General features: G+C 41.4%; 1 protein-coding gene across 1 annotated transcript in view; it reads right to left on the bottom strand.

The window, feature by feature from the left end:
* Positions 1 to 17,141, bottom strand: part of SMC2 (structural maintenance of chromosomes 2) — a 27,918-nt gene extending 10,777 nt beyond the window's left edge. The window contains exons 1-14 of the mRNA XM_018552450.1: positions 17,090 to 17,141; positions 13,460 to 13,644; positions 12,338 to 12,487; positions 12,132 to 12,254; positions 10,295 to 10,333; positions 9,442 to 9,552; positions 6,881 to 6,925; positions 4,285 to 4,518; positions 4,029 to 4,178; positions 3,696 to 3,929; positions 2,520 to 2,679; positions 2,221 to 2,338; positions 419 to 557; positions 160 to 279 (exon numbers count right to left, since the gene is read on the bottom strand). Of these exons, the coding sequence (XP_018407952.1) occupies positions 160 to 279; positions 419 to 557; positions 2,221 to 2,338; positions 2,520 to 2,679; positions 3,696 to 3,929; positions 4,029 to 4,178; positions 4,285 to 4,518; positions 6,881 to 6,925; positions 9,442 to 9,552; positions 10,295 to 10,333; positions 12,132 to 12,254; positions 12,338 to 12,487; positions 13,460 to 13,627 (1,791 nt within the window). The 5' untranslated portion in view covers positions 13,628 to 13,644; positions 17,090 to 17,141. The remainder of the gene's footprint in view (positions 1 to 159; positions 280 to 418; positions 558 to 2,220; positions 2,339 to 2,519; positions 2,680 to 3,695; positions 3,930 to 4,028; positions 4,179 to 4,284; positions 4,519 to 6,880; positions 6,926 to 9,441; positions 9,553 to 10,294; positions 10,334 to 12,131; positions 12,255 to 12,337; positions 12,488 to 13,459; positions 13,645 to 17,089) is intronic.
* Positions 17,142 to 17,833: the final 692 nt, after the last annotated feature.

Genomic DNA, 17,833 nt, shown 5'->3' with positions numbered 1-17,833 from the left:
TACTCCACATTTTTTGAGAAGAAATATTGCTTTTTCAAATTGGATATTGTGATGAAACCATAATATACAAGGTAAATAATGAAAGTAAATGTTTTCTGCTGTTAAATGTAGGCTCCCTGACATATAAAAGACATTTTAAAAGTATATTTTAACACTTACCAAGTTTTTGGCAACATTAACTGTATCGTTTCCTAAACGACGAGCTGAAATCTTATTAAGTGGAATGATAGTGAGTCTGCGTTTTAACTCTCCTTTCTCCAGCAATTTTTTACCTGTGACCTAAAGTACAAGAGAACAAAATAATAAAATATGATGAAATATAGGATCATTACAATGTATTCAGGAATATTACAGTGTAAACTACAGCACACTTCTCTATATGGCCACCTTTAAAGTGTAATATTCGAGAAATACTTACTTCTGTATCCACAACAACATTGTACAATCGCCCTCCAGCCACCACTTCTAAAGCCGTTGCAGAAGAAAGATCCTTCACAGTTATCAGGGAAGCGACAAGTCCCTTCACACGATTCTTATCCCAGTTCTTTTCTGGATCCCTTTATAATAGAGAGGAGTATATAAAAACAAGATGTCACCAACTGCTTGGCTTAACACTTTAGGTCAAGGGGGCTAGGCGGGAAGAATAAGTGGAATATACATATATAAGTGCACTTATCCTTTAAAGTCTAAATCCAGCAATTGTTTTTTTAAAGTTTTGATAGAGCGGGAAATAGCTGACATTTTAGATTTTTTTATCACTGTATGTGACTCCACTGAGGTGTTTAGTTCACAGAGGCGAACTGGGAAGGCTGAGATCATGGTCTGAGCTTTAATTTCATTGCAAATGAAGTTACAATGACACTGGATTTTTGGAAGAATCACTATATAACACATTTAACTTAAAGAAATCTAATTCTGTCAACAAATGTAGGACTACAGGACACCTCTGGCTCTCCTCTTAACATGGGGGAGGGAGCAATGTTCTGTAGACCCCAGAGAGAACTAATAAGGCAACTAACTGATAAAAGTGCAGCACAGGTAGCATTATATGCTTGATGGACTTCTGGTATGATGATCAACCAGTATTTATTTACTTATTTTACTTGTTAAATCGGACCTTTACCTATATGTTTAAAATAACAACAAACACCTCCCCAGTCTTCTGACAGTGGCCATATTTACTAATGACGGATTACTAGATCTTTATCTTCCTGGAACTCTGCCACATGTGACTAGGACATGTTACCATGCACATCATCTCAGGGGAGAAAAATGCCTTTCCCTGAGACCTCATGAGATTACAGATTAGATTTCCCAGCAATGCTCTGCTGATGTAACCTTCCCAGGATGCAATGCTTTGGCACATTACATCATTTGTGCCAGAACTGGACCAGGAAGTAGAAAAACTCTATTTGTAAGTAAATGAAAAACAAGTAAAGGTCCAGTTTAAATATTTTAATCATTTTAATGGTATATTTACCAGCCAAAAGGGATCAAATGAAGAAATTCATAGATTGGTGTCTACATACATTTGGGTGCACTTTGTTCTTTTAACATATCTAGGCACATGTTTGCTAGCAACATTAACGTTCCTATTGCCGTCATCTGTGATCCATATCAGATTTTCTGTCCGGAAACGCCACCTAAGCAATCTTCATACACAGGAAATAAATCCCCCACACCCAACCACCTACAAAGAAGAGCAAATAGAAAGAGATGCAAGGGATGCTCTGCTTTACACAACGTATCTGTAGGCAGTCTGCTTCTGCCACCCATATGTATTGTAGTCATTATGCTTTATTGCTTCATTTCCATGTAAGATTTCAATAGTATAAATGATCTCAGAAGTGCAAGCCTCATGACATGAATGTCATTGTACAGAAATATATGATTATACTCGTATATTAATAAATTATTTTGATTAGTGTAATTGGGAGATATTTATATATTGTGGTAAGAAATCACCATAAGCTCGAAGAACTCAGGGAAGTGGTTTGGGGTGTATTATCAAGCGTCTGAACTGAATTCATACTGGTTAAGTTATTTATTATTTGCCGTAATCGGCTGGAGGCACTGTCTATTAAATCTAAATATAATTCAGACACCACCCTATTATTAATATTTCACCAAGATTTGATACCACTCAATCACAACATGACAAGCTAGGTGCGAAAAGCAAGTTATTCAATCTTTTTCACAATGGGGCACTTAATGTATTACCTGTAATCAAACTGAAGGCTGGAGTAACGTGCCGTCAATGATTCATAAGCTTCCCTAAGGCGTCCGACATTCCTAGAAAGATCTCTTCGCTTTTCCAAAAGCTGTTCTTCTTTTCCATCTACAAAATATAAAACCATATTCACGCTATAGCTACACTTAATGCAAAAAAAATTAACATTATATATATATGTATATATATACACACACACACACACACAAAGAAAATACACCACAGTAGTGAAATAAGTGGATATAAAATACTATGTCATTCTTGAAAAGGGAAGTGGACACTCACGTACCCTCGTAGCTCAGTTTCTTAATTTCTGCTTCAAGTTTTTCTTTATTTTTCTTTACAGCTTCAAAAGCCTCATTGTCCTTCTTGTAGCCACCGTCCATCTTTTTTACCTCTGCCTGTTTGGTTTTAAGTTCCTTCTGGGCATGCGTTAATTTCATTTGAGCCTGTTGAAGAACAGACATTTTATATATTGTTGGCCATCATAGACCTTTCATTGTTCTTATGCCAGAAATATTTCATTGTTCTTTGCCAAACTATGTAACCCTGATGAAGGGACCCTGCATGGCCCCAAAACATTGGCTTTGATGAAGAATGTGACGCATGTTCAATAAAGTAGTACAGAAATGTACACTTTGACCCTTGTGAGTACTGGTGATCCTCTACCCAACAGTCAATATTAAGACTTGTTAGACCAGGCAACATAATTCTAATTTTTAGTTATCCAGTTATGAAATGCCATTCCCTGACTAGCCTAATTTTTCTGTTCCCAATTGGAAATTTGGCATGGTGCTGTTGCAGTAGCCCATCACTTTTTTAATTTCATTGTTTTAAGGCACATGTAGACAGGTGCTGTTTTCCTGCATTTGAAATGCATGCATGCAGGTAAGCAGGTTACAATTTACCTCAATGTTGCAGTGTAGAGGACCATTTTCCCTATTTTGCCTTTCTCTGTAAGCAGCAGATCCTACTGAGATGCGTTGGCATTGTAGGCAAAACAGGTTAGACACAGCCTTTTGCTGAATATCTTATTTCTTTTGAGCAGCACAGAGTTGAAAATCAGCGTTTGACAATACCTATATATTGTATATAAGCCCTTAAACATTCTTTCGCATGTCTTTCTGTATCACGAGTATAATTTTAGCAGTTATAGACTTCCCATCAGCATCTGCACCGTCTACCTCATTCACAATGTTTTATCACCAACAAAGCTCAATTATTTTCTCACAATTCTCTGAATTCTAGAGACTGCAGTGTGTGTGGAAAAAAAAAAAAAAAAGACACTGCAACCACCACATCTGGCATAAAGAGTGAATCCAAGGTCAAAATTGCTTAAATCATGCATCATCATCATTCAAATGTTTGGCTGAATGGCTTTTACCATTACCGAGTTGCGACACCATGATTTGTTGTTTCTCTATAGATACATTGACAAGGCTGTTATTCTCATAAGTATAAGTACCTGCTTAGCTTCCGTCTCGGCTTTGCTAATGTCATTCTTACATGCCATCATCTGTCCAGCAAGTGTAGCGTCTTCACCATCCTCATTGCTGGACAGCCCAGCAGATACAGCATTGAAATGTTGTTGAGCAGCAGTGAAAGCCTCTCCATTCTTCTGGCTGATCTCTTGTAGGGAGCTCAGACTGTCTGTTATCTTTTTAACTTCCTTCTCCTTGTTGGTCACAGCCTTGGCATCCTTCATTAAAGTCAAACCATTGATATTGTTAAATGCACATATTTTAGGGCTTCTTTACCAACTTAAACATTCAAATATAATATCCAATATGTTACTTACATCTTCCATGCTCTTTACCAAGTCCTGTCGTTTCTTCTCTTCTCCTTTCAGGTTTTGTTTTACAAGATCCAAGGCACTTTGAGCTTTTGTATCGGCTCTCTGAGCCTCTGCAAGGCTTTCTTCCAGAGTTCGTAATGCCCCTCCAACTTCCTAGAAAGCAGAGAATCCTCCTTACTACTGCATTTGAAAGATCTAGTTGCTGATTAATATGCAGTAAGCCTAAATGCACCGTTACTGCTAATTGAAACTGACATACCTGATCTCTCTTTTTCTCCAGCACTGCTATTTCCTTGCTCAATTCTTTTATCCTCCTCTCATTATCTGCTATAGTCTCCTGAAGCTTCGATATAGACTCTTGCATATCCTTCAGTTCCTCTGCAGAGCGCACCTTGGTCTCCTCCGCGCAAACAAACTGATAAGCCACATAAAGACGGCTCAGGTGTTCGATTTCTCTTGTGATTTTCTGGTACTCCAAGTATGAGGACCTTTCCTATAAAGTGAACAATAGAGGAGGTATACATAATTGATTATCGAGGCAATAGTTGAATGCATATGTTAATGTAAGTCCTTGAACAATAAAACAATGTGGAACAATTTACACAAAGCCAAACAGCTTTTGTATGCAAATCATTTAAAAGGGAAATTTAACAAAACTGGAGCAGTTGCCTATGGCAACCAATTAGCTTCTCTCTTCAGTTTGTTCAGTTAAGCTTTGAAAATGAAACAGGGAAGCGGATTGGTTGCCATGGGCAACTGTCCCAGATTCTGTCTGCTCTGTATCTGGTTTTGATAAATTCCCCTCTTAGTATACAAGACTGGTATTACAGCCCAGCTGTACCCTTACGGTGGCATGTAATTTGGATAAATGGCTGAAGTTCATTTTAAATATTTTGGCAGTTAACATTTACCCAATGCATATGTATTCCCGTTATGATTTAGATACTTGTCAGAACTTTTATTTTAAAGGGAATGTGTTACAAAGCAAAACTACCCGGGAGTTCTTGCAGGCAGAAGCCTTTCATTAACCCTGGCGCTTTAAGCTAGTTATGGGACAGAGAAGGTGCAGCTACTCAGCTTCAAAGCGATTTGGGAAAAAAATCTGGGTGCATCATACATAAAAAGAAATACAGAGGAACAAACTTAAGAAAAATCTTATCCTGACCCTGTACAAAGCTCTAGTAAGCCATCATCTAGAACCATGGCTCTCAACTGGTGGGTCGCTGCGTGCCTTCCACTGTGCAAAGTGAGAGGCTCTTAAGCCTCCCCCTAGCGCAGCACTGTCAATTCTCGTGATGAGCAAATAAAAAATATATGCTGCCCAGCACCAACTGTCAGCCTGAGGTGGGATGGGGTGAGGTGGAATGGGGTGGGGCTATAGCCGCGAGGGAGCTCCATCCATACATGCATTGCTTACAGCTCCCTCACGTGTCCTGTAGAGGTGCCTGGACCGGAGTGACGTCACATTCTGGCTCTCTGCACCTCTACAGGGGCAAGCAAGGTAGCTGTACAAGCAATGCACAAATGGATGGAGCTCCATCATAGCACAGCAGTCCACTCTGGAACCAAGTCTAAGAATCCAATCCAGTACTTGTAAGATAGTGAGACTGGGTGGATATAAAAAAATAATTAATTTTTGTTTGGAGTGTGTGTGAGTATGTCAGTGTGTGAGATTGTGTCTGTGGTTGTACGTGTCTGTCAGTGTTTTTGAAGGTTTGTGCACACTAGTACAGCATGTTCATCACACAGTCCTGCGTGATTAACGCACTGTACCACGCAATCACACCTACTGCTCGTTCTGGTGTGGGAGATGCATTGCATTGCCATTCATTTGAATGGGACCCCAAACGCTCCTCCCCCGCACAGTTTGATCGCCCACACTGGAACGCATGGTATCGCAATGCCAAGCACATCAACTTGCGAGAGCTTGCATAGCTGAGCTTGCCGAGATGAAAAATGTAATCTTCTGCCAAGTGTATAAACCCGAAGTCCATACGGTTGTTACGCGCAAGCCGACTGGCTGAAGATGCAGTCCTTCATCTGGCCGCGCTCTGCTCACACACTGCATGCGAACCTCCGTGCCTGACCGATTTGCTTTGCTCTGCACGGCTTCGCATGCAGTGTGTCACGGGCTTTAATGACCAAGGACAAATGTGGGTCCTGAGGTTACATAGGTTGAGAACTACTGATCTAGAATATACAGTTCAGTTTTGGCCAACAGATCACAAAAAGGATGTTGCTGAAGAGTGCAGAGAAAGGCAACTAAATTAAAAAAGGGGCGAGGAGGACTTCAGGTTTGCAAAGGGTAAAATGGGATTTTTTTATACCCCATTCTTTTACTTCCATTTAATCAATTTAGCCCATTGAGGAATGCAAGAATTTATAGCGTGTTGGGTTACCAGCCCAGTATAAGCCCTCTTACTGCAAGCATGACCTAGAAGGGTGGAAAAGCAGTAGCAAGAGAACGATAGGATGAAAAGTCTTACATACTTTAAAATTAATTGAAGGGCACAGGGATTTATAGCCTGTTGGGACATCTAACAGCAGTCCAAGGGGTGGGAAACAGCAGCAAAAGACAAGCAGGCCCACAAAAGCAACCTAACCAGGGACTGCCTGGAGCTCAGTGAGGCACCTGACTCAAGAAAATAAACCAGTTAGCTGCATAGAAAGGCCAGCTCAAGCAGCTTGTAGAGGAAGCTTTGGATTCTGAGGGTACTAGTTTTCTTTAGATTGAATTTGTCAGACATGTGTCTAGTTTAAACTTAAATAACACAAAAAAATTTATTTTGGTTCCCAAGTCCTTTTAAAAGTAGCAAATATAGCAAAGTCTGAGGTACTAAAATTGTCACACCTACCTCCTTAAGCTTATGTATGGTTGGAGTGATCTCTTCCTCCAGTATCTAAGGAAAATAACGCAAACAGTTACAATCGTTATTTTGAATTTAACATGAAGTAGGCTCTAAACAGCAGTTCACTTTAAAAAAACCAAAACCAAAAAACAATGTTGGTGAAATGAGTCGCTAAAATAGTCTACCCTTCTGCTGCTTGCGCTATTTCTACAATAGTGAAGACACATTACAGCATGAATATCCTGCAGAATCAAGCACCTCTTTGGATTCCTGGTTCCCCACTGCACTCAGTAGTTTAATGTCAGCCCTACATAACTACTGTGTCCTTTAGTTACATAGCATTGGCATGAGGAAACAAAGTATACAACAGGGCATTAGGAAATGAACACATCCAGAAGTCTCAAATTCTGCAGGATCTTCAGCTGGCTATAACCAAAGTAGTTGCGCTAGGATATATTATAGAGCTGCAACAGTTAATTGATTTAGTCGATTAAAATCGACGATTGAAAACGTTGGCAACGTTTTCGATCGTCGATTCGTCGGCTATCGATTGATTTGCCTGTTTGGGGCTGTTCCGGGCTCCACATGCGGCCTGAGCCATGAGGTGGGGAGGAGGTGCGGCGCACAGCGTGTGGAGCTGTGAACAGGGCCAACTGATCGGAAGCCGATTAATCGATTATTGAAAAAGTTGACAACTTTTTCAATAATCGATTATAATCGATTATGTCGATTAGTTGTTGCAGCACTAAATCGATTAGAAAATAATCGTTAGCTGCAGCCCTAATATATTATTACAGAAATTAGCCAGCTGCAGCAATATCTATCAACGTGATCAAGTGTAGGCCGGTGTGCTGCGCTTGGTTGTGTGTGATCTTCAGCTGGCTGTTTGTTTTCACTACTGCAGAGACTGGCATTACAGCCAGCAGAAGAGGCAGGTCTTCTTTACAGGGGAGGCTATTTGGAACATTGACTTTAGGAACAGTTACTTTAATAATACCTTAATTGCAGTAACCTCAAGAAAACGGATAGCTGCACAGTGGCGAGAAAGTATTTTGGCTCCATCACAATGATTTTAGCATACTTTTATGGTGTCTGACCAGCCTTTTTAAGATTTGGCACCAGCATTTTAACGGGATTGAGATCAGAGCTCTGCCTGTAGACGGCACCAACTTTTTTTCATCTGCTGTCTGAGGACTGAACAGCAGGGTCTTGCACTGGTCTTTTAATGGAGTGTAGCAGCAAAATCTAACTGTGGACTGATGGACTACCAAATATTAAGAAACTCTAATAAACTCTTTCAAGTTCTGTAAGCTACAATTCTGCATCTGAGGTCCTCTGAAATATCTTGTGGCCGGACAACGTAGCACAAAATTAAAAATTCAGATATTTTAGAGGGCCATGAAATGCCCACACCTGAATCGACTGGAACCCCTCACATACGTTTTCCAGCGAGGGTACTTTCCTTAATAAAGATATTGTACAGTTAAATGTGAGAACCTTAATTTTTATGCGAATTAGACTAACAGATCAGTTGATGTTTTAGGAGCTGTTCACAAAAAAATCCAATTTGGTTCCTAGGGTCACATACTTTATCACACAGCTATATGTCAGCTTCACTCAGTCAACATATTTTTCAATATTTTTGTAGCCACCTTGCCTTAAGTGGGGTGACCCCTTAAAATCTACTGTAGTTCTGCTGGACTGTAGCCAGTTTATGCTGATTTAATAGCTCTGTACTCATTTGGCTTCCCCTAAGCTCTCTGTTATGGTTTGTATCTGCATGCTGTTGGGTATAACCTTGCAGTAGAGCAGAGCAGCCAGTAATTATGAGTTATGAATAAGTGCGTCTCCCTAGACAATGACTAGGAGGTTCAGGGCCAGTGGAGCATGCTGGGGCAGGACACACATTTTCGTAGCTGACCTTGTAAGAGTCTTACCCCCGCGCCCCTGCCTGGGGCAGAAGGCATGGTGTGATGTGCCTTGTGCCAGTCTGCAGGTGGTCAGGGATGGAGAGCCAGTCAGGATCTGCAGCTGTCCTGCCAGTGAAGGGGGAAGCTCTCCTGGAATGGAAAACTAGGGAGGAACTTTGTCTGCTGTAGGTGCCAGAGAAACCAAGACTGGACTTGGACCTCGCAGAAGGTCTGCCGTCTCATCCAGGGAGTTCTGTGCTATGTCTGCTAACCAGGCAAAGTTCTGCAATACAGAGCGTTACTGGAATCAGTTTAAAGGCCCTCTGTGCTGTAAAGTTGGGAAGTGGTCACTGAGTCTGTACTATCCTAGATGTCTGTAGGCCTTTTTCCCATGTGAGAAATTGGAAGAATTAATCTTTAAAAACCCTTAAAGTGACTGGCGCACAACTTTACATTCACATCCCACAACTGGCTAAGGACTCATCCCTGAGATGAAACGTCAGCATACCCTGCCTCTAAAGTCCCCCACATGCTCCCTTGGGATCAGGGGGGTGCTACATCTTAGTTTTGGTACTTTGTATTGTTTAAATATAAAAGTAATAAGATTGAGCTGCCCTTTTAATACAATATGTTGAAGAAAAAAAACAAAAACCTTACAGTCTGAATTTCCTTTAATTTTGCTTCTTTCTTTTCAATAGTTTTATGAGCAGCAATTTTCTTGCATTCATACATCCTGGTACCAGCTGCTTCTTCAATCATTGCAAGAATCTGTTAAAAAGAGATGCATGTTTAACTTCAGTACAATTCATAAGATTACCTAAAATATTTTATTTACACTGGCTACTTACAGAACTGCTTAGCACAATAGTGGCCTTTGTACATTAGGTATAAGATCTATGCAATTTGCGCATACCAAGGTGAGCTGCTTATCTGGTAACAGGTACAGGTAAAGGTAGGCTGGATTTATATGCAGTATACAGTTTGATTACACAAATCAAGCTAAAAAAGCTCAAAGTATTAAATATCTAGGACTCCAATGCTAATAGCCTTATGAAACTGCTAGTTCTTTGGCTGTCCCTGGTTACTGCACTTTGAGTTACTGTCCAAAGCAAATGGAGTCAGAAGTCCTAGTTTACATCCTTGCATTAGATTAATGATTCAGGAAGTACTGAAGGCTTTACATCAGCTTGGCATATAAGCAACTAATATTTTCAGAAAGAAAGGTCAGCAACGGCAGTCACAAAATGTATGCGCAGTAAAGATTCTTGCATTATGAAATATATGGAGGCTTGCATTGCTGACCTCGCCTTCTGAAAATGCTGCCGGCTTAGTTGTCAGTCAATGTATCCAGTACTTTCTGAGCCAATGACCTTGAACAAAAATGGCAATCAGGACGTCTGAGTGCACCTACTCTTGTTCTACATCAGTGATTAGAGGAATATTACATTTAGAACAAATACAACCGCAATCTATACATTAAATCATTGCAGTTAATATACATGTGGTTTACCTCTGGAGGTTTCATATTCAAAACTTTCGTAATCCTCCCCTGTGAAAAAAAGAGGGAAATCATAACTAGAAACATTGTCTGTGACATTAGCACGCCGGACTCAATCCAAACTCGTATTCTTGATTGTTTCATATGAAGTATAATTAAAGTAAACCTAAACACAAACAGCTATTCCGCCTCAGGTTAGCCCCTAACCTAAACTAGTAGTAAAACTGATGCCGCCAATATACCTACCTTCCAGACCCCTTTTATTCTTTACTACTTCTAGGTCTAAACTGTGGCCTGGATCTCTGTGCAGGCAGAGAAGCAGACTGCATCAGATTGCAGATGCAGCTAATCCATTCTGTTGCCTGCTTACAGACTTGGATCAATGCTCCGACCTAGAGTTAGCAATGCTAGTAAGTAGAAGATCAAAGTTTCCTAAAGTATGCTTTTGGTCATTGCGAACCTCCTAAAATACTAGCTGCCTGGATGTTGTGCTCACTGGCATGGATTTGGTAATAAGCCTAAATTATGGGATACTAGTACTGGCTGAATGTGCTTGTTAGGGTTAAGGATCCATTGTATTGTCTTATTCTTGGCACCGGGACGTTATTGCTCCTGCCTCAGCTGTGTCTGGGGAGTATACCCTTCATAATGGCACTCATTTATGTCTAAATATATACACAATGCATTTATTTTACATAATATATGGTCACCCCACTCCGAGCATGCACTGACATCATTCTGTGTGTGACCAATTGAGTGTGCATGAATAGGAACTGAACTCGGAAAGCTGTGCCCAAAAAAAGGCAGACAAAGAGCAAAAGACAAGCCAACGGCATTGCCTGCGGTCTCTCTGCAGCTGATCTTTCCCAATTACTGGCTTATGCCTTGTTCTGTGCTGTGTCTCTGTGTGGAAGCAGCCATCTAGGTACCGGCAGTGTGTTGCTTCATGTCAGAGCCTCCAGGAAGGAGAACAGCAAGCAGCACAGTAGTGGCATCGCCAAACTTCACCCCATATCTAATAAAACTAGCAGTCAGAGGCAGCAGTGCTTTAGATCTTACATTGCAGATATACAGCTAAAGGATATATTTTTCAGGGTACTGCTTAGGTACAAACATAATTTCTAAATTTTTCCTATAAAATAGCAAATCTACACTTTGAATTCAGTAGCACTAAGTACAAAATGTAAAACTATTACCTGTGTTCTACCATCACTAAGGTTAAGTACAACATACTGAATTTTTTTTTTTTAATTTAAAAAGGGACCCCACCCCAAGTCATTTGCCTCAGCCAGGATGAGAGGGAAAGCAGGTCTCATAAAATGGCCATCAGATCATTGCTCGCTAAGCCTGCTATAAAAGCAAGGTAGGGCTTTTCAAATTTGTTTTTTGATAAATCCTTAAGCAGGAATATTCAAAAAATATGTTTCTTTATACAGTAAATTTATAGCCGGTTTATTTCTGTTATGACGCAATACTTAACACCTAACCACTGCCTTCAATACTATGCGAGTTCCATACGCAGAAGAATGCAGATCAGAAAAGTTACAATAAAGTCAGAAACACCTTATTTGCATAATTTTTCAGGATAATAACCAAAAAGGCCTGCATGGCAGCCAGATAACTAGCATTTGAAGGCTGGACTCAACAACGGCAGCCTCCCTCTTTGTCTCAGGAAGGGCTTCCTTAAAACGGTTAAGTATCTGGGCCGCTCAACAATTCTAAAGCTAGTTCAGGTTGGGCGTTAGCAATGGGATGGAAAAAGCTATAGACCAAGTTCAGCTTTAGTAAAATAAATAAGCGTCTAGTATATACACCATAAGGCCTTTATTACAGATGGAATAATCCATACCTGCATGATGAGAAAGTGAGGATTGTTGACGTTGAGACCCACAGAACAAAAGAGATCTTGCACACGAGTATTGTTGGCATTAACTCCATTGATTAAATATTTATTTCTGCCACCGATTACAACCTTTAGGGTACAAAAACAAAACATCGTTAGAAGGATATAGATTGACGCTGTTTTACGTCGGCACTACATAAGGTCATAGTTACCTGTCTTGTCACGGTAAACTCATTGTGTGCCTCAAATCCCAGAGGGCTCTGCTTTTTATCATGGTTATCAAAGGTGATGGAAACTGTGGCTTTAGTTATTCCGGCTTGACCGTTTTTGTATACAAGATCCTGCAGATTGGAGGCTCGAACCTGGAAAACACAAATATAAACTACATAAAATAAATAAAAAATTATATATACAGGCAGTCCCCGAGTTGCATACATCCGACTCCTACTTACAAACGGGGGTTATTACTGTACAGCAGGAGTAGTTGTAATGCTACAGCGCCCGTGCCGACGAGGAGGTACGTACATTACAGGAAGTTGGCTCTTGTTAGACGTGCAGACGAGGGGCGCCTATGAGGTTTTTACTGCTGTCTGTATCCTCATTAGAAATATTTAATCTAACTTCCCGTCCTTGAGACAACAGGAAGTGGAAGGAAATCTGCCCCTAGGAAGGGAAATTCACTCCTGGAAGAGTTATCATGGGAAAAAGGTGTCTCCGCTGAAGCTTCATCACCAATCTTTGTTTCCACAAGAACCCAAAATGTTCAAAATCCAATTGTCACAGGGACAGAAAGTGAGGTGAAATCTTCTAAACAGGGGCACACACAGCAAAACAAACTTTGTGCTTAGGTGAACATAAAATATTGCATATTATTTTACATGAAAGTTCCACTTTAAGCTAACCCACCATGTTTTAGGAATTCTTTATCAGGAATAAAAAATTTTTTGTAAAACAAAGACTATACACATATAAAAGATATGACACAGACTATACACATATAAAAGATATAGAATATCAGAATATCAAAATAAAAATCAACCCCAGGTCAATCGTTTCCCTTTAAACAGCATGGAGAAAGTATCAGAAATATTAAGAAAAGTAGTGAGAGGCCAACACTAGATAACGTTTTTTGGCTGCTACATGTCATAATACAGGAAAGAACCAAATCATCGTGAATATGTTCATTTCATCTAATCAGTCAAGTGGCCAAAATGAACAACTATCCAGATCAGTGTAATAAGTTTACAGGAAAAAAAATGGTTAATAAAAATATTTTAAAATGATACTGAAAATACAGGAAGCCAGAAGAACTTGTGACTACAGTTCCATTTTACCTGTGTAAGGTTCGAGATGCCAAGAAGGAAACAAATAGAATCGAGGATGTTAGATTTTCCACTGCCATTAAGTCCGGTAATAGCATTGAAGAGGTGATCAAAGCCATTTATTTCAGTTCTCTGAGCATAAGACTTGAAGCCTTCTATAATAATGGATTTGATATGCATCTTCCCCTTTGCAGTACCTAGAAGTAAACAAGTCACAGTTTCAGTGCGAATCATAGTGCTAGATCCATATGCTGACCATTTCATTATACAATCTCCTTTATATCTGCCAGCAACCATGTATATGCGAGAGCATGCCTGACTGGACACAAAGTGAATGGATTGCTTAGGCAGGCCCTCAGTACATAGTTTGGGAAAACCTAAAGGACATTGTAAAATCAGGTGGTAAGGTTTATGGGCAGCTGAACACAGCCATAACCTTTTGATTACATGCTACTCTCAGGCTTTAATACACAAAGACACAGACTACAAGAAGCAATGTAAAGGGTGACCCTGATTGTTTCCGGGTTCACGCACCTCTTAGGGTTTATGTACATAGTAGTTTCTCTGATAAGAAAATTATTTTAAAATGTCCATACAGCAGAAATATTCTGTATGCATGGATGACCCCCTTGAGCAAAAATAGATTAGAGGATAGGATACAAGATGTTCCTGTATGCACAAAGGAACCAGTTTTATCTTCCAAGGAAAAAAATAAATCTTGTTATAGGAAAAATGTTCACAAGTGTTTCAGGATTCATATGTCATATGAACATGCACGGATTTGTGCAAACTGGAGTTTGCAGCTGTTAACCATAGCCACCAAGCCTGCAGTCTCTTCAGTATTCGTTGCTTCCAGGAATATCATACTTCTGTGTCCCCCTGCTGCATGCTGTGATTCCATCCTCTCACCCCTACATCCCTTCAGGACCTTTTATCTGTTTTGTTTTTTTTTTGGGGGGGGGGGTTTACCCAATGGGGGTACATTAAAAGGTAAAATGTGTACAGGTACTAGAAGAATGAACTCTGAAGTGTCTTCCAACATTTTATACATGGCTACATATTAATGCCATACCCTGAAAACTCATACAAGCTTTAATACGTTATGTCACTTTACATCTGCAGCTTTCATAAAAATTGCAGTAGGTGATCCTACCATGAAGGTTGTTGTTCAGGCACTTCCTGGTATAAGGTGGCAACGCCCTGTCCCTGTCTCCCAATCATGCTCTGTGTTATCACCCTGTCAAATAGGCTTCCAAAGGAGATTGCAAGTAGTCATTTTCATACCAGGTCCAGGCAAACAAAGTAAACTACTTTTGAAGTGGGGCTATCCCCGCACTGCAAGGGTTACCTTGACATTGAAACTGTATAGGTCGTGAAGTGAGAGAACACATACTGTCACTCGCTCACTCCCCGATCACCTCCCTGCAGAGAGCGGTGACTGTCGGTCCCCTCTCCGATCCTCAAGTCCTGACTGGTGGAACGGAGGGGGTGGGCAGAGCTCGCTGTCAATCAGCCAGCTGGGTGGATCCAGACTGTATTGTGGGATCCGTTCTGGTGTTCTATCGAATTTGTGACTACGTTGGAATGTATGACCGGTGACGCGGTCACGCATTCCAACATAATCAGCAACTTCCTTAAAATCAGTGAGCGAGCACCGCAGATATATCTTTCTATATATCTGCAGCGCTCGTTGATTTTGACACTCCTGCAGTTACTGTTTGTAAATCACCCCCTTCTGCAGCACCCCCTTCTGCAGAGTCAGACAGAAGTGACATTTGAGACTGATCAGCTGTTCCAGGCAGATCGGTTCTCTTGCACATGCGCAGTGAGCTGATCTGCCCTGGAACAGCCAACAAATCATTGGAATGCTTAACTTAATGGGCGGTCACACATTTCACCGCTGTCAAACTGGGTAGGATTATGTTGGAATGTGTGACCGCATCACCGGTCACACATTCCAACATAGTGGCACTCTCAGTATATCGCGGGCAATAGCCCGCGATATACTGAGCTTTGGGTCACCGGAGGACGTTAGTATAGGGTCCTCGCGTGACCCTAAAGAAAATTATGGGATAAAAAGGTTATCCCATAGTTCTCTTTTAAAGGAGAACTATGAGGTGAGTGCTTTTCACTCACCTCATAGCTCTAGCCGACCTGTGACAATGAGACTGTCACAGGTTGGCTCAGTAGATCAGGAAGTGAGCGAACACATACCGGCGTTCGCTCACTTCTCGATCCTGTCACGGCTCTCTGCCGTGACAGGGGAGGGACTGGATTCCCCTCTCCGATCTGCCAGCGCTGACTGGCGGAACGGACGGGGGCGGGTACAGCTGGCTCTGCCTCTAGATAGGCAGAGCCAGCTGTCACTCACGCAGGTGGGCGGATCCCGACACAATTGTTGGGATCCGCTTCAGCTGCGGCGTCTCAGTATACTGCGGTATACTGAGCTTAGGGTGACGGGAGGACGCTAGTTTGTGTCCTCCCGTTACCCTAAGAATTATGGGGAAAAGCCCTAACCCCATAGTTCTCCTTTAAGTGCCCATTTTTGTCTAGGGATGGACTGAAGCAGATTTGTTTACCTGATTCCTGCTGGATTCCTCCAGGCTTCCAGACTGGTCCCCACAGCCCCCCCCCACCCTACGCTCCAGTTGTTTAAGAACCACTGATGTCATCATGTCTAATGCAGGTTCCATAGACCTGCATTAGCCATGAGGACACCCACAGATATTCCACCAGCCAGAGTGTAGAGGAGAGCAGTGACTTCCAGGGGAACAAGGATCAAGTTAATAAAAGTGCTTTAGTTCAGCCACTACACAAAAATGAGCCCTTCAGCCTTGCAGTGCATGGATAGCCCCACTGCCAGGGTAGCTATTTTTGTTTGCCAGAGATGGGCTTTAACATACATTATACAGGCATGGTCCACTGTTGTCACCATCAGGGAACCCTAATATCTGCCATATTGCATAGACATTAGTGGCGTGCGTGGGCTTGGTGCAAACTGAGTTCACCCAAGCCTGTGCAAATCTATCATTGAGATATCCCCCTTCCGGTCCAATCAGCTGTGGCCAGGGGATTCCTTGTCCTGCAGCTGAATGGAACAAAGTAACAAATATGTCACTGACAGTGTTGCGCGGCGTATGTAAACCCAGTTTGCACCAAGCCCACGCACATCCCTAACAGACATGTGTAGACAGGAAGTTGCCGCAAAGTGGCTGCAGATGAGCAGCAGTGAGCAGCAGTAAATGGTGAAAACAGGAATTTTATTTTAGAAAAAAGAAACTTATGACACACGGGGGAATTCTTAAAAAATGGAGCAGAGTCTGGAGCAGTCATCTAAAGCAACCAATCAGCTTCTCCCTTTCATTTTCAAAGCTTCACTGAACAAACTGAAAACAGAAGTTGAATGGTTGCCATGGGCAACTGCTCTAGTTTTTATGAATTCCTCCCACAGCGCATTAAACGCAGAGCGTACCTCCACTTTAAACTACAAGAGTCAGACCGTTGTCATGCTCACCAGCACTGAATATGTTAAACGTAAGCTATACCACTGTACTGGTTCAGTGTGTCATGAGAAACCCTATTAGGAGTCCGGCGTGCTAATGTCACAGACAACAACAACCACAGAGTATAGGTTATACTTACCCAAGCAGTCCTCGGGACTCCACTTTCAAGCTGAGCGCTGTTTTGGCGCCGGGTAACTAGGTATTGGACGTTGTACGGATGCTTGAGGGCGCCAAAATTATGCCTGACCGGTTTAGCAAGAAAAAAGCTAATATTAATACAAAATAACCTATCTGCTAACCGAATTACTCTTATTACTATGGATATGTTTAATTTTCAGCACCCAGCCTTTGTCTTTTGGAATTAATACTAAAAATAAATTAGTCAATTCACACAGGCATTACTGAGGGCAGACTGGAAGGAGACGTATTACTGAAAGAAGACCCAGGAATGGGCGGGCGGGCAATTTGAATCACAGGCACTTTTCTCTCTTCACCGGTGTTCAGCTGTCACGTGAACGGATCCTTCCGACATTTTTGAAAAGGGCAAATGTTTTTGTTTACCCTGTGCAAGGAAATGCGATTCACTTGTTTTAGCTGAGTGTCTGTGCTGTAGTCTTACGAGCTCTGTGTATTTGCAAGATATGGCGGTTCATTCAATCGTCCGTTTGAGCCATGAAAGCTGGCACAGCTTACCAGTGCGATGAACATTCACTAGCTAAGGTAGAAAATGTGGTGTAGAACCTTTTCTAAGCGAAATTGCGTCAGTGTGGGTCAATAAATAGGGAAGCTATCATGTCTTTATAGTGTATATCTAACCAAAATGTAGGATTTATTTAGTGTTGGCTACAGTAGCGAACACACAGCACCTACCAAGATTTTGTTT

The sequence above is a fragment of the Nanorana parkeri genome, unplaced genomic scaffold (genome assembly GCF_000935625.1).
Source record: "Nanorana parkeri isolate BGI_ZX_2015 unplaced genomic scaffold, ASM93562v1 scaffold88, whole genome shotgun sequence".
In the NCBI taxonomy this organism is placed as follows: domain Eukaryota; kingdom Metazoa; phylum Chordata; class Amphibia; order Anura; family Dicroglossidae; genus Nanorana; species Nanorana parkeri.
This window is presented reverse-complemented; position numbering and strand designations above follow the sequence as displayed.